Source organism: Chelmon rostratus, chromosome 9 (assembly GCF_017976325.1).
Source record: "Chelmon rostratus isolate fCheRos1 chromosome 9, fCheRos1.pri, whole genome shotgun sequence".
In the NCBI taxonomy this organism is placed as follows: Eukaryota; Metazoa; Chordata; class Actinopteri; order Chaetodontiformes; family Chaetodontidae; genus Chelmon; species Chelmon rostratus.
Genome location: NC_055666.1, coordinates 14,860,838 through 14,882,310, shown reverse-complemented (window position 1 = coordinate 14,882,310; position 21,473 = coordinate 14,860,838). Strand labels below are relative to the sequence as shown.

At 44.1% G+C, this 21,473-nt stretch overlaps 2 protein-coding genes across 2 annotated transcripts in view; one reads left to right on the top strand and one right to left on the bottom strand.

Annotated features, from left to right (window-relative positions):
* The window catches only part of LOC121611868 (dedicator of cytokinesis protein 2-like), a 94,073-nt gene that overhangs the window by 43,630 nt on the left and 28,970 nt on the right, over positions 1–21,473 (top strand). The window lies entirely within an intron of this gene.
* On the bottom strand, positions 128–21,204 carry LOC121611869 (protein INSYN2B). The gene is made up of 4 exons (XM_041944583.1): positions 21,083–21,204; positions 9,836–11,735; positions 7,261–7,335; positions 128–2,367 (listed from the first exon to the last, which is right to left on the bottom strand). Exons 2-4 carry the CDS (start codon positions 11,377–11,379, stop codon positions 2,184–2,186), a joined length of 1,803 nt encoding a protein of 600 aa, XP_041800517.1. The 5' UTR covers positions 11,380–11,735; positions 21,083–21,204; the 3' UTR covers positions 128–2,183.

The following is a 21,473-nucleotide window of genomic DNA, read 5'->3' as shown; positions in this document are numbered from 1 at the left end:
CTGATTGTCTGTTAACCGATGAGTCAAACATGCTGGAACCTCCCTTGTCCTTTCCTTACTTTGTCCCCCTCACACCCTATGTCATTCTGAAACACAAAGTATGTTGACGAGAGCACATTTTGTTTAAAATACACACTTTTATTGTATATACAAGAGGAAGATCAGGAAGAGAGGGGCATCGTGGGAGCTCACAGACTGTTATAGTTAATTAGTAAGAGTGGTGTCATCCAGGATTCTAATTTGTGACAACTTCTCACCCAGAAGCAGCTGAAGGAGGCCCTTGTGAGATTAGTGGTTACGCTCTAAACTGCTGTGCACTAAGCAGTGTGCAAATGGTGTGTTGGTGTTTGTGTGTGTGCAAAATAATAGTGTTTGCAACAGGGATAGACCCAGACAGAATTTTTACAGATTATTAGAGTTTTAGTTTCTGATAAAAGACACGTCTGCCAGTATATTTGTTATAAAGTACCATATTCTGTTACTAGTTGTGTTGATTTTACAAAGACGTCATTTCCAGGTTCAGCTTTCACTTTTAAATGCAATAACGTACGTTGACCTGATAGAATATGCAGATTTTTTTCCTATGTTTTGATGAGATGTTTAGACCTGCAGTGTATGTCTTTAGCATAGATTTTTGTTGCTCTTTTGTAGCTTAATGAACCAGCTAGCAGCAGCAGTGTGGCCAGAGTGCTACAGACTATGTTTATAGATATGGAAAGAATTATCTACGCATATTTAATGTGAACAAGGTGATGTTTGTTATTGGGGTAATTGTGGACATGTTTTTTATCATTCTGTTTAATTGACGAGGTAACTCAATGTATACACTTACTGCACAAACTGCAGACAGCCACGGTTGGTGGGTGCTAAATCACATGACACTCGCGGTTTTGGGCTCTCCACATGTCACATGACAACAGAGCTATCTTCTGCACAATGTGTGCAAATGTGAAATCAAGAAAAACTCCAGACATACACATCTAATTTCACTGTAATTCAAGCAGAATTTACAGGTGCCTTATTAGCTCAGACTTTGCAAATACTGTTACATCTCTGAAACAAGAATACTGGCCAATAGCTAACTGTGTGATAACTGGTCTACCCCTAGTTGGCATTGGTGCACAAGTGTATGTGTGTGTGTGGAGGACTTGCTTGTGTTTCAGTGATTACTGTGTACTGCATGTGTGTTAGTGTGCATCTGTTTGTATGCGTGTGTGTGTGTGTGTGTGTGTGTGTGTGTGTGTGCATGTGATGAAATCCTTGAAACAAGATTGAGCTTACATCAAAACACTTCCGTTTTGGATGGTAATAAAGGAGAGAATCAATCACTCTGTCAGTCACCGTTGACAGAATTTTTAATTATCTGACACGGCCTGTCAGTCTGTGATCAGCTGCCTATCACATTGTCTCTTCATGTATTCTTAATACAATCTCCACTGTGCTCTCCAAAACCCTGATATCCACCCTGCGAGCTGTCTCTTTGTTTCCAGAGAGATCATCAGCTTATTTTTCACTTGTATCCTCTTAGCTCTTCAGTTGCCGCTACATTCTAGATTTGGGCTGTCAAGCCGTCCACGCCGTTCCGATTAGTTGTCAACTTCCTTGGAATTTCAGAATTGTTCCGATCCTCCTGCTTATTGCTGTAATTTAGCCAAAATCGTTGTGAGGATTCATTCGGAGCGGTAGGCGTGAATCCATCTTGGCATAAATCCGTTCATACATCTGTCCATCTGTCTAGACAGCCACTCAGCCAAGTGACAAACAGTACGCCTGTCTGCCATCCAATGTGTCAGTGCTTCCTTTCTCTGTTACAGAAGCGTTAAGGGAAAACAGTATCCTCACTTTTAGTCAAAAGTTAATCAGAGAATTAGGTGCTGAAGTCTGGTTTCCACAGAGGGAAAGTCATGGTGGTCTCGATCTCCCTCTTAGACGGATCTGAGAGGAAAGTTCAGCAGCTTGTTTGGTCCTCTTTTTCTTCTTTAGTGCATTTCCTGTTTCTCCACCTTCCCCCTGGTCTATATTATTAGAGCTGACAATAGATTGCTGTGGATGAAAGTGCCATTTACAGGGATGCAGGCTGGAAAATGCCCCATTGATTTTAATGACACACCCACAGAACCATGAGAGGGATGCTTTATTCCAAAACTTTGGGTCTGGGGTCTCCTGAAACATCGTCATCAAGCTTACAGCCACCAGAAACACTTCTTGCGGAGCTTCTTGACACGGGCCTTGGTGCTGGGGCGGCTGGAGGTGGAAGGGGCAAGCGTTGGCTTGGTCAGGGTGGGTGCAGGCACATCATACTCCCCCTCCAGTGCCTCCATAATCGCCTGTAAGCGTCCCTCCTGCTGTCGGAAATCATGCTCCACACTGGAGAGGAGAAAAAGAAAAGGAGAGCGGTTGAAGGGGAAGGAGGGAGCATGATTTGGAGGTTGGGGTAATGTCAAATCAAGTCAAATGTATTTATATCGCTCAATTTTCACAAAATGAGATTAGATGTAAGGGATAGGGGGATGAGCAAAGGGATGTGAGGACAAGTGGAGGTGTGCTGAGCAGAAAGAGGGATTGAGAGAGAGGTGAGCGAAGGAGTTTTGAAATGTAGTTGCAAAATGCTGACAACACCTAAAGAGGGGTTGTACTTACTACGCATAATGCAGTTTTATGTGGAGATGTCAAACCGTGTTCTTAACTCCGATATATGCACCTTCAGCACACAAACACACACACACGCACACACACATGCTTTCACACAGGCCTCAACTCAGCACTCATTTCACGTCCATAGCATTCTTCTGTGCTTCATGCACCAATAGATCACAGGCTGGTGAGATGAGAGGTGTGGGAGGAGAATGAAAAAGAGAGCAGGAGAGGAGAGGAGGTTAAAGGAAAGGAGAGGACAGGAGAGGAGCGTTTGCAAAATGGACGAGCTAAAGGAAGGAGCGACGGAGGAACTTTTTTTTTTTTTGCTCTTCTGATGTGTTCAAAGCAGAGCCTCTCGGCTTTCTTTTTCTAGGCCCATCCCCCCCACCCCTCCCTCGTCGCCTTTGCTCTCTTTTTCCTCACCGTCTCTGAAGTGTCCACCGCTGCAGGTCATAGTGTTGGAGACTTTCTCTCTCCTCATGGTAACTGTGTATTTGTGCGCGAGAGAATGCGTGTGTGTGTGTGTGTGTGTGTGTGTGTGTGTGTGTGTGTGTGTGTGTGTGTGTGTGTGTGTGTGTGTGTGTGTGTGTGTGTGTGTGTGTGTTGAGCTGGATTACAGGGGTGGAGCTGCATAGGGCCTGGCATCTGGAGTTAATGAGCCACATGATGAGGCAAGGAGAACAGAGACGACTGCACACCTTCCCCTCCACCAGTGTCCCAGCATCCCAACACACACACACACACACACACACACACACACACACACATACTATACAAACACATATGTGCTCCCCTGACATCCACCATGTGCATCTTCTGCAACAACCACAGGGCCGAGTAAGGGGGAGAAAATAGGAGCACACAGGGACTTGTGGAAGGAGAAAGACACTGAGTCCCCTCTGGGAGATGGAGGGATGGATAAATGAAGGAAAGGCAAAGCTTTAATAAAACAGGCCAGAGAGGTCACTGCAGAATGAAGGAGAGAAACAATAAGAAAGAGGGAAGCGAAGGAGGAGGGCCACCAGAGGATGAGGAGAGAGGAGGGCAGAAAGGTCTTGGCTGTCTGAGAGAGAGCACAGGAATGGAGGGAGTGAGGGAAGGAGTAAATAGAGGAGAGAGTAAAAGCTTCAGTGGGCTCGGAGGAAGAGAGATGGCTGCCATGAATAAATAATAAAGGAGATGTAGTGTACTATAACTACACATGCACACAACCAGATATTGTTCGCACACGCACACACACAATAAAAGATAAAGTGGTGCACCTGTCCCACATTCGCTCAATTTATAGCCTATCTTGTTTCAGAATGGAGGACTTTTCTTTGTCAAGTCTCTCTTTACCCACGCACTTCACCAGGTTTCAACCTCCTCCTCTCTCAGTCCTCTCTAACTAGCTCTCTCTGCCCATATCTACCTCTCTCTCTCCATTGTTCCTGGGATTAGAACACAGTGGGGAAAGCTGCTGCTCTTAGTTCATTCTGCAAGCTGTCATCTTCGGCAACTTTGCAACCCTGTGCGTGACTGACTGCGTGTGATACTTGCCCCTGTCCTGTGAGAAGCTGTTCAATTTTTAAACCCTTGCTTTTTTGTTAAAGTGAAGGTTAGTCCTGTGCTGTAGTGGACAGTGTTAAGGCTTTGTTTTTGCATGAATGTGTTTATATAATTCAGTCATGTACATCTCCTTCTGCTTAGGTGTGTACATGCCTGTCTCTCTCCCTCTCTCTCTCTCTCTGTGTTTGAGTTGTTTAAGCTTTGGGAGGAAAACAGAGGGGCTGTCAAAAGTTCCTCTCCCCCCTGTCTCTCATCATACAGATTAATTAGGACTGACAATAGCAAAACATCTTCAGGCAGCCAGCCCACATCAAAACCCGTTTTTTCACTACAAATCATTAGGATGGATGTTTCAGTCCCACGCGTAATTCATCCTCAGCATGTGTGTCTCTCTTCCCCTATCTGCCACCCTCTTTATCCAGAATCCCCTCTGAGCAGTTGATAAGGCCGTTACTGTCCAATAAAAAAAAAAAAAAAAAAAAAAAACTGAGCTCTTGCACTCTTTGACTTTTGTGTGCTTGTCACAATGGGTTGCTGAAAATGTATTTTTCTGCATATGTAATGTGTGTAATTATTTTTTCATAAGCAACTCCTACTGATATGTGAGAAGAAAATGCTGATTCTGCATATCTGTCCAAGTCATTAACATCTATCACATAGCGTGAAATATATTCATTTCTTTGTTTTTCTGTGTGTATGTGTGTGTGCACATGCGAGTACGCACAGACGTGCGTAGACGTAAGCTGAAAAAAGGCTTTCTGTCGGATGAATTAGCATGTTTGTGGGCACATTGATCATATTTGCATGTGTGCAAGAATACAAGGGGAAAGTGGAGTGGGAAAAGAGAGTCTGAAAGTGAGAAATGAGGAAAGAGGGGTGATCATGATGTGAGAAGTAGCAACCCACTCCTGAGATCAGCACAGCCTCAGGCCTATAAAAAAAGTCCCAAAAGTGTCTGAAGATATTGAAATTCAAGGCATTGTAATGTCTTAATGACTGTTTTTGTGCTGCACTGCATGTCCGTGTTAGATTACAGAGTAGATTTATTTCTGAAACAAAATAAAAAACAATAGTACTTTATGTCCTGTAAGCATACATTTTCTCTTTTTCAATTTCCTAGACCTCTAATCAACACATACAGAGCTTTCAATGGTCCATTTGAGTTGTGGAAGGTTTTTTCTGTGTTTTGTTGCTTTTTTAGAAATTCAGTTCCATTCATACGAGGAAATACTTAGCCAGTTAATAAAAAAAAAAGATGCTTTTTGTGAGCATTTGCAGTTTCCTGCTTAAGTGAATCGTTATGTAATGTAAATTGCAGGGCTGCGACTAATGATAGCTTTTAATCTGACAACTATTTTCTCGATTAATTGATTTAATGTTTAGTCTATCGTCTGCAAAATGTCAGAAAATTGTAAAAAATGCCCTCTCTGCTCGCTAAAGCTGAAGTTGACACATTTAAACAGTCCAAAAGCTGGAGATATTCAGCTCGCAACAGTAGTAAATCCTCACATTTAACAGACTGGAACTAGAGAATTTGTGGCGTTTTTGTTTTAAAATTGACTTAAGTGATTAACAAAATTGTTGCCAATTAATTCTCTGTTGTTCAACTGAGCAGTTACTCAACTAATCGTTTCAGCTCTAGCTAGCTATAAGGCTTAATTCCACCGATCAGAGTGTGTGTGACCTAATGTGTTCAGTTTGTGCCTCTTCGTCTTCATTTTTGTGCGTATGTGCTTGCATATGACTCTGTCTAAAGTGTGGGATATGGCTATGTAGGTAAACGAGTACGTTAACGTGCGGCAGTCCTTTCCCCGTGGTGTTCATTACAACTTACTGGGCCAACGATCCTGCTGTATTAATTAAGATCAAGGGGATGAGGAGGAAGAGGGAGTTGGAGACGTGTGTTAAGAGATGGAGAGATGAAACAACTGAGGAATAGGAAGTAGAGATCCTGGAGGGATGCAGATGTGGGACTGCTGGGAGGCGGGTGTTTTTGTAAATTAGGGAGAGCTGGAGAGATAAAGGCCCTGTAAAATGTGTCTTTATCCCTTGTGGCCTGCAAGGGAGGTTTATATATGATTGTAAACAAGCAGAATTAGCTCCAGGCCTAGCTTTGGTCTGATACATGCATACAAAAAACTTCTGGACTAAAAGGAGGTTTTGACACCAGATTTTTCGAGTTACAGCAAGTAAATATGTATTTTCTGTGTCTTTGTTCTCTGTGCAGCTACTGCATTGTGTGAAAAGCCACTTTTCCAGAGAGCAGTGCAGGGAAGGAGCATGTCTTTGTGGCTGGGTGGGAGCGGGGCACAGGTGATTATAGCTTTGCCAGTTGACAAATGGAACGAAGGAAGGATGTGCAGGAGAAACCAGTTCGATTGAAAGTTAGAGATGAAAGAAAGAGAGATGAACAGGCATAGGATGGAAGGATGGAATGATTTACATAATGAAAAGATGCAAATAAGAGAAGGATGGGGTGGAGGTGATGGAAGGATTAAACTCCAGTGTGTGGTATCAGATTGTGAAGGCGCAGCTCTGTAAGTTGGAGAAGATCTGAGAATGCAATTACTTATTTAGGTCACACACACAAGGGACGGCTGAAACGGGAAAGACACATCATTTAGATGCTGAATTAATTTGCTTGTTTGCACAGAACACTCCTTTGTGTGTAAATAACTTTCCTGGAGATAGCGTCTTCTTCTAATCTCTAGAATATCACATGTATTCATTTCAATATTGATGAGGGGAATCACTCATCGTCTGCCATTTTTCATATAATAGGGATATATTGTGTGAGTATTACAATTATCGGAGTGGGAGAAAAGGGCAGAGGCAGCAGGATACCAGGAAGAAGGGCTATTGAAAAATGAAACAAAAAAGAAAGATGTGCTGAATAAGTGATAAAACCTGGAAAAGCTCAGGGAAAAACAATGGGAAATGGAACATTTTCAAGGCTACAAAGGGCACACAGTTTTCCAGGAAAGGTTTCAGGGCTGTTTGTTACGCTCCAGGAAAGAATGAGTTGTCACTGGTGGGTTATGTAATGCAGTAAGCTCATTATCTTGATCAGGTTACCTGTAGATGATGCAGGCTGTCTTTTGGCAGGTGGGGCAGTTGTTAATGTCCTGACCAGTTCTGTATGAGCTGCGACTGCAGAAACGACAGATGTAAAACATTCACACACGCTCGCACAGGTGTCCAATTGAGCACATATCTGATTTTACCAATGCATTTTCCACCTTGACATCTTTGAGAGACTATTGCTCCTGATGAATTAATATAAACAAACTAAGGTATTTCTGCACTTAATGTTATGCACTGATATTCAACAGCAGAGGTGGCAATAGCAGAAATAGCAATTTTGCAGAAGAAGCAAGCCTTGCTTTCCCCTACTGGAAAGAGTCTCGCTCTTCTGACTGCTGGAGTCACAACTGTTATTGCTCTCTCCACCTACACATACTCACTGCAGCAACATCAGGTGTGCTCTCGGGGGGTTGTCAAAGGGCACAAAACAGGCTTGTGATGTTTAGTGCATGTGATGTTCCCCAACAGGAGCAACAGGACTTCACTTGGATAGTCCTGGATGGTTAAAACCAGCCAGTTTGGCGTTACAGGGGGGTGAAAAATAACCTCTCAGCGTTGCTTGCAGTAACAGTCTGGGAGCTAATATTATAAGCACAACATTAAGGGAAAAATATCTCATTCTGTTTCATTCTAGAAAAAATCTGTGTTGGAAATTGGTGCACATTACTAGAGATATGATTACACATGCAAACTGTGTTATCAAGGTCGAACAAGACTACAGAGCAGTTGGAAAATAAAGTCAGATAAAAAAAAAAAAGCCTGGCAAGCTCATGTTTGCTGTCATGTAATTAAAACGCTTTATTTTGCCAAGATATTTTGGCTGCCCCTTCGCTGAACTCAGTAGATGAGGGAGTTTCTGATTTATGTTGATAAAATAGACATTTTAATTACATGGAGAAAGACTGTGTGACTGGCATCCGTTTGTCTCCCCTACCAGTCTTTATCAAAGGCAACAACAAGTCGTTGCTTCAGGAGAGAAAAGAAAACAAGGAGCTGAGCGCAGCAACAAGCTTTTAGCTCAGCCGACACTTCGATCACAGCGGCCCACTTAGAGTGCTTTCATTTCTGGCACAGCATCAGATACATGTAGCCCCTCATACTCACTTTCTTACTTTCTCGCCCTTCTCTCCTGCTTTTTTGCCCCTTTTTAACCCTATTTATCACCCACTTAGCAGGAAGCATGACAATCCTCACAACAAGCATACGCACACTGAAGGTACATATCAATACATAATCTTGTGCAGTCACACACACACAGGGCAGGACAGCATGTTCGCTGAGTGTTGGAGCCTTATTGTGCAGCTTAAACATTAATTGCATTTCTCAAAGGTAATCTGATAGGGATTAGTCTGTAGCTGGTGACATCTGCTAACCCCGAACAGAAAGAACGAGGATGGAGGGAGTAAAAACATGTAAAGAGGACATTATAAAGATCATTTTTGAGAAGGTGAGGCAAAAGGGTAAGTAATTGTTTTGGGAGGAGAAGAAGAACCAATGGGAATGACAGATTAGGATGGAGAGATGGGAAAGAAAGGGGTTGGAAGTTAAGGTGGGAGGATGACATATAGTAAAGGAGAAGAATTATGGAGAGTAAAGGTGAAATAGTGAGGAGGAGGATGAGGAGGCAAAGAATGGGGAGCGATAGAGGGAGGGGGGAAACAAAACAGAGTGACGGCTAGCACATGACAGCAAGGGAGAGTGATGGACAGGTTGTCCGTGGCAGAGAGAAGGGGAAGATCAGAAAATGGCGAGAGGAGGCAAAGAGGCGATTCGTAAGTGGACATGCGGAAAGAAGGAAAGAGAAGGAGAAAGAAAAAGTGTTAATTGGATGTAAGAATGGAGGGAGAAAAAGATGGATCGCTTGAAGCAGGTTAAAGAGCCTCGGAGAAAGAAGAGGACGTTGATTGAAATGAAGTGAGAACAGAAAGCCGGCTGGGATGCCTGGAGAGGAGAGAAACAATGGATATGAGGCAGGAGAGGAGGATTTATGAATAAAAGAGTCAGCAGGAGAGAGGAAGAAGAACTGATTAGCTTAACTTGGTGGGCAGTATGTCTCGTAGGGACACGGGTACAGTGGGGAGACAGAGAAAGGATCTGCTGGCCTTGACTATAGGCTGGCAGCTTTCATATATCCCTCCAGGACTGGATCACGCACACATGCACACACACACCACGGCAATTCTCCACTGGCCTGCCTGACATTTAAAATCTATTACACGGGCTTGAAAGCCTGTCGGTATATATTGCCATAAAAACTCAAATACACTCTCTTCTTAATCTTCTGCGCACTCCTCTGGCACCCTCTCTTCTCCCTCTTTCTTCTCTGTATCACTCCAGCTCAATCTCACACTCTTACTGAAGCATTTAGTATTACAGTTCATATCTCCACCCCCTTTATCTTGTCTTTCATCTTTCATCCCTATCTTCATCTCTCTTTTCGCTTCCTGTCTAACCCTCTTTTTGTTCTCCTTGCTTCCTTTGACCTCCTCTTCCTATATTCTTCCTTCCCCCTGTCTCCCCTTCTTCTCTCTCCCATCCCCCCCCCTCCTTAACTCCCTCCTCTCACCCTTCGCTGAGGGCCTTGCTCTTCTCCAGGTCTTGAATGACGTTGAGAAGCACCTTGATCTTCTCTTGATTGGACAGTAGGTTCTCCTCCACGTTCTGCAGCTGCCTCTCCAGCCCGCGTGGTGCGTTGCCTACCTGTCCAGCCGGCAACCCCCCTGGAGCGCCGTTACATTGTGCTTTCATATGAGTCTTACAAGGCAGAGTGTGGTCGTCAAACGATTTGCTCTTCTGTTTTGCGTAGTCCTTGAGTTTGGTCCGTTCTGAGGATGTTCGTTTGGGAGTGTTCGTGGTCTCCTGGGTGTTTTTGGTTTGCGCTACAGGTGTGGGGCAGGGGTCTTTAGGAGAGTTTTTTGGTGGGGGGGGTGGGGTGTTGGCAGGTTTGGAGTCGCCGTGAAGGGATGAAGCTGGAGGTTTAGAAGCAATGCGGACCGATGTGTGTTTGTGTTCGTCTGCGAGCTTGTGTTTGTCGGTCGAATGTGGCTCCGTTGCCTCTGCAGACGGTGTGTGTGCTTGCTGTGTGTGTGTGGCGGCCATGGTTCGCTCTGTGCTGTTGTGCGCGTGTGTGTCTGTCGTTTGGGTGGCTGAGTCCTTGTAATGAGTAAAGTCTGCAGAATGTGGCCTTGACTGCTGCTTTGAGTCTTTCGTTTTGTTCTGAGCATGTGACGTGTGGTTGGAATGTGAGCTGTGTGTTTTTGGTATAGTATGTGACAGCTGTGGTATTAGAGTCGGCTTTACTGATGTGTGCGTGGAGGTGTTTGCTGTCGGTGTGTGTTTGGGGTAAGAGTCCAGCGCGGACTCTTTTCTTGACTGGCTGGGAGCCGCGGCTGGTGTCCGTGGCGGATTAGGTAAAGTCTGGCTCGCTGTTATTTGATTGACAGCCCTCCTGCGACATGCGCCTGTGCACGGTGTAATCTGCGATCGCCTCCTCCCACACGTCCCACAAAGGCGCGAAGGGGAAGTCGTCATCACTCGACAGGGCCGTGGTGGGGTGGCGTGCACCGTCGTACAAATGCTCCCCGTCTTCAGGACGGAGCGATGGCCCTCCCCACGTAGAGACTGCACCCTTCTCCTCTCGTGGACTGGCTCCTTGCTGTCTGTGGCCTCAGTGCAAACCCCTCCCACCGCGTCAGAGGCCACCACGCTGCCGTTTGTATACCGAGCTGTCCTTTTAGCTCTTGTGTCCTTGGGGTTTGCTCGTATAGATTTAATCTGGCAGTAAACTCCGCTTCCTGACCCCTGCGACCCCATGTCGTCCTGAGTCAGGCTGTTGATCTCGTTCTGAGATGTCTCCTTGGACACCGGCAGACTGTTGCTGTCACTTCTGATAACTCCCACAGTCTCCGCTGTCGTTGTTTTGTCTGTTGCCATGGTGAGCGGCCGATGCGTGTTGGCTGGCTGGCTGCCGTGTCGTTTGATGGAGGGCAGAGTCCGCAGCCCGGGAGATGTTTGCACCCCGACACTGCACAGTGGGCCCCATCGCCCCCCTGCCAGGGGAACCCCCAGCGCAGGCACTGGATTGGTCGGGTCGGCCACCCTCCTGCCCATACTGCTTTGCAGGTTGGCTCAGCCCCCTGAGGAGCTGAACGGTGTTGAGGGAAGCGGTGACATCAGCCAGCGTCGGCGGGATTATATCCAATAGAAAGCAGGAATGTTTCCAGCTTCTGTTTACCCAGATTAATTTGTTTGTTTGTGAGGCGATGTGAGAGAGTTTGTATGTGGAAGCTGGAGACAGGAATTCAATATCCAATAAGGCTTTACACTCTCAATGTCCTTCCATTAATGACCTTCTTTCTACTTTAGCTACTTCTGATTGGACATCACTTCCACAGCTTTTCTCAGTCTCTAACCAGTGGCCCGCAGATGATGAGTTGGACGGATTCTCCGGGCATTGCAGGTTTGCTCTGGAGAGAGAGAGAAATGCAGAGAGGAAGTGAGTGGGAGAAACGACAGAAGAAAGCAGGGGCAACAGGGAATAAACGGTCAGATCGGTAAGAAGACACAGACATTAGGCACGTAAAGCACCATATAAAAGCTCTGACCTCGACTGATTGCACACACTGACCAGATCAATAGAACTCTATCAACCTCTTATTAGGCCAGCAGGTGGGTTGGAGTTACAGAGGCAAAACTCTAAATCTCACCGAGCTGTTTCTCTTGAAGGAACAGGCATATCTTAAGGGTGATAGCGCAGCGTCTCCATAAAGTTACAAGTCGCACGCTCTCATCCCGGGAGCGTGGTCAATAACACTTTTACATTTAGGGCGACGGATGTCATTACAGCTTTTATTGCTTGACGACGCAGTGTGATTCATTTCAGACGGTGCTGTGTTTGTCTCCCACAGCGGTGCGTTAACTGATGATGCCGCTCATTGAGGCAGTCTGGGAATCAGTCTTCTCAATAATGTCAAGCTCAACATCGTTTCTGTTCCTGTTTTTCAGTGGGGTAGACCAGCATCATTTTGTTGTTGTTTCTTAGGTCCCTGCTGTAACGCATACCTATCTTATGTTAAAGCCTTGTCTGGTTTTTGTATCAAATATGCTTGATCAAACTTTTTAGATGGTTTGGGAAGGGAGCAAAATTAGCCTTTTGATCTTAGTCACTTCAAATCACTTGAGAATTGGCTCAGAATACTTTAATGTTGCACTATGACACTGAGTAACTGATAAAATTGGGGCAAGATAATATTATATTCGATTTTTCCTGAGGAGAAAATTGGGCCATTGCAGCAGCACATTTTGGCAGGGTACATCAAAGAAAAAAAGTCATAGATAGGAGAGTAAATGGAGGTTGTTTAAACAAATTAACTTGATTTACCAATTCATTTATGCTGTTTTCACATATTGTACTTATATTTCTATATATCTTTTATATACATATATGTGTTAAAAATTAGCTCTCATTTAAGCTAATGGAATCACCCCCAGGGTAATTGTCAGTGCTGTGGTTTATAATCCAATGTGATTGTAGTGTGACTTCCAAGTGCCTCTGCACAACATACAAGCATCAGTACATTTCCGACATGGATTCAGGTCAGACGCTTCCGCACATTTCTCTTTATCCATCTCCACTTAAGTCAGACCCCCGCTCGACGGCGATGCCTCAGTGCCAATCAGGAAGCCAGTTTGCCATCGATTCCTGAACATGCTTGCTTCAGTGCTTTCCAACAGACGTCTGTTTTGGCAGATGCCAAAACACGTCACAAAACATGATTTGCGCATGAAATTACGCTAGTCCAAGGCATCAGTCGGTAGCTCGAAAATCTTCTTTATGTCTCCATCAATATCTTCACAGTGTTGTCCTTTCATTGCAGTCGGTATGCGCTGTTAAACCAGCTGGCATACACACACACACACACGCACACAGAGAGAGAGAAAGAGAAAGAGCTTATTTTATGCCAGCTGGTGCAACATCACAGCACAGATCCTTGCGGTATAGGGTCAAGGTTGGAACAGTGCAATATTTTTCAAAATAAATGAAATACAGCGTTCACCTATTAGTTAAAGAACCCATGAGATGACCAACCAGCAAAGTTTTCATTAAGAAGCTTGTCTCAAAAGAAATGGGGAAGTCAGATTCATGCTCAAGGTTTTCCAGAAGTCTTAGAAATCTGCCTGCCATCAGTGGCCCAGTAGCAGCTAATATGTTCTTAGTGGCAGACGGGTACTAACTCACACTGACTGTGATGAGCCCGTCTGCTGCACTAATAGTTCATATGTATTCAGGATCAGAGTCACGCACACATTCACTCATACTGATGCTGTATGTGACCTATATCGGCTCATTTTGAAGCCTGCTGTCGCACGCTGTTTTGGCACCATTAGAGGAATTTAAAAAATGGCGTTTTAGCCCGTTCATTCTCTTTTGCCTGACAGCAAGTGTTATTAATACTGTCAGACTCTTTGGAATTTCAGGTTTCATTTAAGATCATGAAATATTAAACCTGAGTGAATGCAGTTTATTACGCTGGTGGGCCTGCCCATGGGCCGCAGAGGAAAATTGGGAGCAGCTTAAATTTAGACCGTTTTCAGTCTGTCTCCCTATTGTGTGAAACGTTTCTGCCTGTTTGCTGAGACAACAGTCAGTGTCACACAGTGCTGTGCAGTTACTGCTCCTGACCAAGTTCCTGATGCTCAACTGTGCTCAAGATCCTCACTGGCAGACAGCAGAGCTTTGAAATGTAAGGTCTTAACATGAGGCTCCATAGTTCAAAGGATTTGTGCCCCAGTGACATATTGCTGCTATTTATATGAATATCTTGACAGTGTGTTTGGCTCAAGGACTACACGGGCTATACTGCCTGGCAGCAAGCAAGGGGTCACACATAATTGACAGCTCTGCCTGTTTATGATTGGTTGCCATGGTTACTGTGGCAACCATTGTCCTGGAGTGGACCACACAGGTCTTGACCCAGAGTTCACACACCCAGGTTTGTCTGGGGGTTTTTCCCCCCCCTTTGGTGTGTGTGTGTGTGTGTGTGTGTGTGTGAAATCTGTTTGCAGAGCAGGCCACAGCCACCGGGTGGATGAGAAATGGACTGAGATGTGTTGTTTGCAAGATGAAATTGCAGATGATGATGATATTTTTCCTGAGACAAACAGAGAGAGAGATGAAAGCAAGAACAGCAGAGCGAGCCGGCGTTTGTGTGAGACAGAATGGACTGCAGATGTGTTTTTATGACCGTGTGTGTGTGTGTGTGTGTGTGTGTGTGTGTGTGTGTGTGTGTGTGTGTGTGTGTGTGTGTGTGTGTGTGTGTGTGTGTGTGTGTGTGTGTGTTGTCAAGCAGTTTGCCTTGGGATTCAGACTAAGTCAATTGAAGGTAATTTTGCTGCAGCTCATTTCCAAGCATTTGTCTTTCCACCAGCAACCACATCAGACACCTGCTGCAACTCTCTCTCTCTCTCTCTCTCTCTCTCTCTCTCTCTCTCTCTCTGTCTCTTTTTGTCTCGCTCTCTCTCTCTATCCTTCTATCATTCTCTCTCTCTCTCTGGAGTCACACTCTTCACCTCTGACCTGTCAGCGACACCACACACCTGCCTCTCTCCATCTATCTCCCGCTCTCTCCCCCTTCCTCTCTCTCCTAGTCTTACTGGCTACCACTCTCATCTTTCATCGCTACCTGTGTTTGCTGTTGCACTTTTCCACTCACCATTCCCTTTTCCATCTCTGTCATGCCGTCTTTGATTTGCTGTGTGTTTGTCACTACCCTCCCTCTGTCTCTATATTTAATCTTAGTCTCTCGCCTACATCCCACCTCTGGCTGTGCAAAATGAACGGGGAGGAGAAGGGGAGGTAACGCTGTTGGTGGGGGATGAAGGGGAGGCAACGAAAGAGGAGATGGCAGCACAGGGACGTGCAGGAAGGTGGTGGAGGGATAAAGGGGATGATAACAGATGAAGGAGAAGGATCGTGGACGAGATGAAAGTGATGCGCGACTGTGTGCTCCAGAGAATGAGATGTAAAGGCTCATTTTCCGAAGTTGAAATCTCCAAAAGTGTCTGATAGAGTTTGTTAAAGAATAAAGAGAGAGGCACAGAAGAGAAGGAGATGCGTGAAGAGACAGACATTAAAGGAGAGGAAGAAGGAGGTCTGGGATGGCGTATGCACCGCCTGCCAGTAATCAATACGCACTGCAAGTGTGTTTGAGCATCTGTCACCACACACACACACATACACAAACAAACACACACACAGCCTTTAAACACGACAGGGAGTTTCTTGACAGGGTGCAGCTTTTTATGAAATCTGTTTATACATGCAATGAGTTTAATTTACCAGTTGGAGGGTTTAGGCTGTTCAAGAATTGTGTCTACAACACAACACACGTCTCAGCGAGGGTGTGTGAGAGTGTGTGTGTGTGTGTGTGTGTGTGTGTGTGTGGACACGTGTGTGCAAATGACTGCGCACCTATGCCTTTGCAGTGGTAACAGAGCCCTGAATGCTCCAGCGAATCGAGTCCCCTGTCGTTTCAAGGTGAGCCTCATTTTTCACCTGCCGATTGAAGGGCCGTGTGTGCGTGTGTGTGCGTGTGTGTGTTTTAGGGAGCCTGAGACTCGCTTTACTGCTCTGTAATCACACTGCTTCTCTTGCTCACTGTGGCTCGCCCACTCGCCGCCACAACAGAACAAACGCTGCACTTTATTGGCCCTTTGAGACGGGGCGCACACACTGAATTTTGGGTAGTGTAGTCAGTTTTTTCCCTCCTCTGCTGTCTGGGTTCAAAGCAACGGAAGAAACCTCTCTCTTTCAGCTTTGTATATCCACATATTGGTGAACTCTAGCACTTCATTCATGTCAGGGACACTGTACGTCAAAGAATTTACCATTTATTACAAAAATGGGACTTGGCAAGAAAATACTCTGCTCTTGAGGGCACACCTCAAATCAATCAGTACGCAGGAGTGAGAGAGAAAAAAAAATTCGTATTTCACATGTCAATGAATATGAGGCACAAATTCAAATGTAATTTCGAGACAGTTTGCACAGGCGTCTGTCGATGAATAATTGTAGGAAGAAGTGGGAGTAATGTCAGCGCAGGTAGCTGATGATCTGTTAAGTAAGAGTGTGAGCTGCTACATTAATAAGACCTTCTCTCTGGCTTGTACGAATGTGATTGATGATTGAATATGAATGTTTGATATGATCAGCAGAGGAGCTGTCAGGTGAGTCAGTCGGACTGATCAGTTCATTACGGGTAGGATTTCACTCCTGAGAAGTCTTAGAAATAAAAGGCAGCAGGTGCTTTACCTCTAATGTAAAATTAATATATGTACAGTAATAAGTGAATGAACTGAGAAAGGAGCTGGTTTTGTGTTATTAATTGTAGCTGTAGCAAATATTGTATTAGTATTTGTTTAATTTCTGCTTGTAAATTAATTTTGTGTGTCTGAACATGTCTAATATTGCATACTGCATTACAGATCCTCAGTATGAATCCACCATTTATCAATTTTTTTTTCAGAATTGGTCACTGGTTTCATATTTTCTTAAGTATCATGGCATAACATCATCCCCTCACCTCAGACAGATGGAAGAATCCGGCAATGATCATGAAAATGGAAATCTTCTCAGGTCTCTGCAGCCTGTTTTTTGCATTTTAATTGGGTTCAACTGTATTTTTCAGGGACAGTGCACTTTAATCAGCATGTCAACTGACGAGCCAGTGGAGCAAAAGGCTAATGTTCATATCACAAAAGTCAAGCTGCTCAGACAAGCATAATCTAACAGTGGTTCTCAGTGAAGCATTGTCTGGAGGAGATTGCGTGTGCCTCACTGATAGTAAGCAACTCAAGTGTCTCTTCAAGGCAGTGAGCGCAAACTATGGAAACTGTTGCAGTCCGAGGACTTCATGTAGTTTTCCTATACACACTCACATATCATCATCTTTAAGAGGAATACAATATATAGACAGGAAATGTCTGCACTTGTTTTCAAGCTTTTTTAGATCATCAAACCATCCTTTTAATGAAGGAAGTGTTGTCATGGCACCCTGAGCCATCCAACCCATAATAGAATTATATGTACAAAGATGCTCATCAGTTTTTATCATTTTACATTTCATGTTATTATATTGTATTATGTTGGACTGGTTCATTCTGAATAACTAAAAATAAAAGCAAACAATATATTTCATTTTAAATTAATAATTAATACATTTACATATGTTAATACCTGATATCAAAATTTAAGTGAGTTTATATTTGAGGTGTATGAGGACAAACACACACACAAAAAAAAATGGCTGCAGGCATTTAAATTGGACCTGTGAACCTGGTGATGTGGAGAGAGAGAGCCAGATCACACATGGTGGTGGGAAGCTTTTCCTCTGTTTTGACATGTTAATGTTGCCAATTAAAAAAAAAAAAAGTTTTAAAATGTTATTAAAAGCTCACCATGAATTAGCAACGATTTGATAAATCTTGCAGCACCCTTGGCCCGTCCTCAAGGCCCAGCTTTGGAAGCGGCTGCTCTACGGCACATTGTGTACTGTGTGTTCATGATAAATTTACGTTCCAATCTGGCTCACCATCTTTGTTATGCCTGTGAAGATTTCACTTTGCTCGGAACATGAATGAGGATCAGGAGTTTTGTGTTCATTTCCTGGAGCTCACAGTGAGGCAGATGATGAGGAGTAAGATTCTAGGTTTAAAGCTGTCTGGCGTGAGCCAACACTGACAGTCTTGGACAAACTCCTTTGAGTCTGTATACTTTGCCATGTGTAGGCTGAGTGGGTGTGCACATGTTTGGAGGTAGCAGCGGAGCATAAACAAAAGCAACAGATTAATTTAGCCAGAGATAACTTAATTCTTCATTAGATCTGTGAGGTAGACGAGCCTGGACTTGTCGGCCTTTTCTCAAGGGGAGCAGCAGATAATGATTACAGTGATTAATTGAAATTTGAAAAGCTTCTGAGTTGTAATTTGCATGCATGGACAAGGTGTTAGAAGTGAAACCAGCAAGTTTATCTTTTCATAGATTCCATTCAGAGGTCGTTGGCCATTTTAGATGAAACTGCAGCTGTAAATCCTCCTGTTAATTTACACTAAGATGCATATAAATTAATTAACTGGGGATGTGTTTAAACCTGTCTGTACGTTTCTTAAAAGTTTGAATCCTTTTTAGCCCCTTTTACTCGCTCATGAGGTGATAAGCAGGGCGTAATTCAAATTGATCTCCTGTTCCAGTCAGAGGGGCCTCAGAGAAACACACAGCGAAGTCTGTGTGGTTTAATAGTGTAAGCTATTTACAACCATTTAGGTACCTGTAACAACAACAGTGGTGAAATACAGACAGAGTGTCATTAACAGATCCATCTGCCAGCTCAGTTCATTTGTTTTGCTTTTGGCTGGAGGAATGCATGTTGGTTGAGCGGCAGAGCAGAGAAGCCGACGTAAGACTGAATATTTATGAGATATTTGACACCAAATATTTGCTTAGCAGAGATTAACATGATAAGGTAGAAAACTGGATCCTGTAAGCCAACAGAGGAAAACAAAGTGTCTAAGTTAGAGGAGGAGCTGCACATGCACGACCACACACAGTCGTCTTATCAGCGTGGCTAATAGAGTGTGATATAGTCTGGCTTTTGCATTTTTGCTCCCTCACTCTCTTTTTTAGCCGTTTCTCCCCATCACCTCATCTTTTTGTCTCTCTTTTTCACCTATCCTCATCCTCCGATTACTCCCTCCTCTCTGCATCCCCTTCTATCATCCCATCTCTCTCTTTTCTGCCATATCACTCATCCTGTCTGCACACATCCAATCTCTCCATCATTAACCCCATCTATCTCTCCTCCTCCCATCTCTCCATCCTGTTGCCCCGCCTGCCCTCTCTCCCTCTACCTCATCCATCTTCCCGCCCTTCTGACTCTCCAGTCCTTTTCTCTTTCACCCCATCTCATCTCCTTCTCATCACTTGTTCACTGTCTGTCTGGTTAGCGGAGCAGCTAAAGTGTCAGTGGCACACACACGCACAAACACACACACACAACGATGTATGTGAAAGTGCACACACATTGCTTTTGACCCTGTCTCGCTGTCAATCTCAGCTAACCTTTATTTCTCTTTCTCTCCATCACCTGTCTTCCTCTGGAGAAAAGGGATACAATTAAAGGCAATGCAGTATAATGTCATAACCTATTGATTTGGTTTCCCTAGTCTCTAATTTGCATTATACGGTTTGAAATTATCCCTTTCTGTGCTGCATTTGCGTCCAATATACACACTGCTATCTGTGTGTGCGTGCATTTATTGCTTTTAAGCAAATTTGACACAGAATTTGGAAATGCTACCAAAAGAAATCACGTTTTGGTTTGCCTCTCTCAGTCGACTCAAAGCTAATATGCATTGCTTATAAACATTGAAAAAGAATACAGTAAAGTACTGAAGAAAATCTAAATTAATAAAGCACATTCATGAGAAACCTGAAGGAATCTTTAGAGATGTGATTAGTACTGAATCAAGTTCCTGCCAGCCTTTATTGGCTATGCATCATTCTTTTATCTGAGGATGAAAACAGAGAAATGCACTTAGCAGTTTTATTGTAATGCATGACTAATAACCACATACCCAAAACAAGCGCCATATACATTTCGAGCATTACAACATAATTTATTCAACAAAAGTGCTTCCATCGCTTTGTTTTTTAATGTATTTCAAGCTAACAAATTTTGAACTTTCTGAGATTCAAACAATGATGCATCTGTAAAAAAAAAAGTCTTGAAATAGCAGCAAAAAAATGCAACTAGGTAACAAGAGATACTGAGATTATTTCCTTATTTCCTTTTATATGACCTCACTGACTGGTGAGCTCATATAAATGTGAAGTGCACGGTCTCAGCTGTAGATCCCTGCACACATTTGCTTGTTCTGTCACTCACACACAGACTCACACACAAACACAGACGAACGCATACACAGATGCACAGGGGCAGCATTAGTGTATAAGAGAAGGGTTATTGCAATATAATCCCATATTAAAGATGGTTTAGAGGCTTTTAATAGCAGTCGGGCAGCACACTCATGCACACTCATGCACACACACCTAAATCGATAAAAGCGTTTGGAATCCTTGTTCAAAGCAAAAGTTGTAATTAGTGTTGCATGATGAAACACACACACAAAATAAACGCGCACTGTAGACAGACGCACGCAGACGTAATCACACGCATCATATCCTACTGTGACAGATGGATGGGATTACTCACCTGCCACACACACACACACAGAGACACACACACGCATATATATCCCCACATAGTTTTGATTCTGTGATCACACTACTTCTTAAAGCACAAACACACACACACACACACACACACATACAGTAGCCATAAACAGAATCCCTGAAGTAGAGATGTAAACACTTTTGTCAAAGCCACTTAAGCTGGAGGAAACAAGACGTCCGACCAAAGCCAGACACTGTGGGGGCTTTTCGTTTGTTTGGTCCAGAGGTTAAACCGAAGGATCTTATCTATTAGTCCAGTTGGCTCCCTGTCGCTCGCTTCCATACAATCACCATCATCTCCATTCACGTTCTGGCCAGTGCCTTAAATCCTGAGTGAGCTGCTCTGACAGTTAAGTCCCAGCAATGAGCTACGAGACTGGAGGGATTCCTCCGAGGGTCATAGTGGAGCGTTTTTACCAAAAGAAAAAGAACATTTCGGGCTTTTATGCCATCACTGACATACACACACACTTAGGGCTGATTTTTTTCTAGCAACTGTCTTACATTGCCTTTTCAGTCACTTACCTTTTCTTATCCTCCTCTTTGGTCCGCATGCTTCTTCCCTCGCTTGTTCTCTTGTCTCTGATAGTCCTTTAGTCCTCCCCAGCTCTCTCCTCAGACTCTTTACCGCTCTATCTCCCTCTCCGTCTCATTCTGTTGCTGCTGATCCTCGCATGCTCGCGGAGCCCAGTGATCCTCCCTCCTCTCTCTCTCTCTCTCTCTCTCTCTCTCTCTCTCTCTCTCTCTCTCTCTCTCTCTCTCATCTGTCTCTGCCTCGTTTTTTTCTATGTCTGCTGCACTTCTCACTGTCACTCTTTCTTTCTCTTTAGCTTGACTGTCATGAATCTGTCCACTGTCTCTCTCTCTCTGTCTTTTTCCCTATTTCTGTCTCTTGATTGGCGTCTAATCCAATGCC

Coding starts and splice junctions, on each gene's coding strand:
- LOC121611869 (XM_041944583.1), bottom strand. CDS start 11,379: ATGGGCAGGAGGGTGGCCGACCCGACCAATCCAGTGCCTGCGCTGGGG. Junction 7,336..9,835: donor AGCAAGGCCCTCAGCGAAGG/GTGAGAGGAGGG, acceptor TCGTTTCTGCAG/TCGCAGCTCATACAGAACTG. Junction 2,368..7,260: donor ACAGCCTGCATCATCTACAG/GTAACCTGATCA, acceptor TCTCCTCTCCAG/TGTGGAGCATGATTTCCGAC.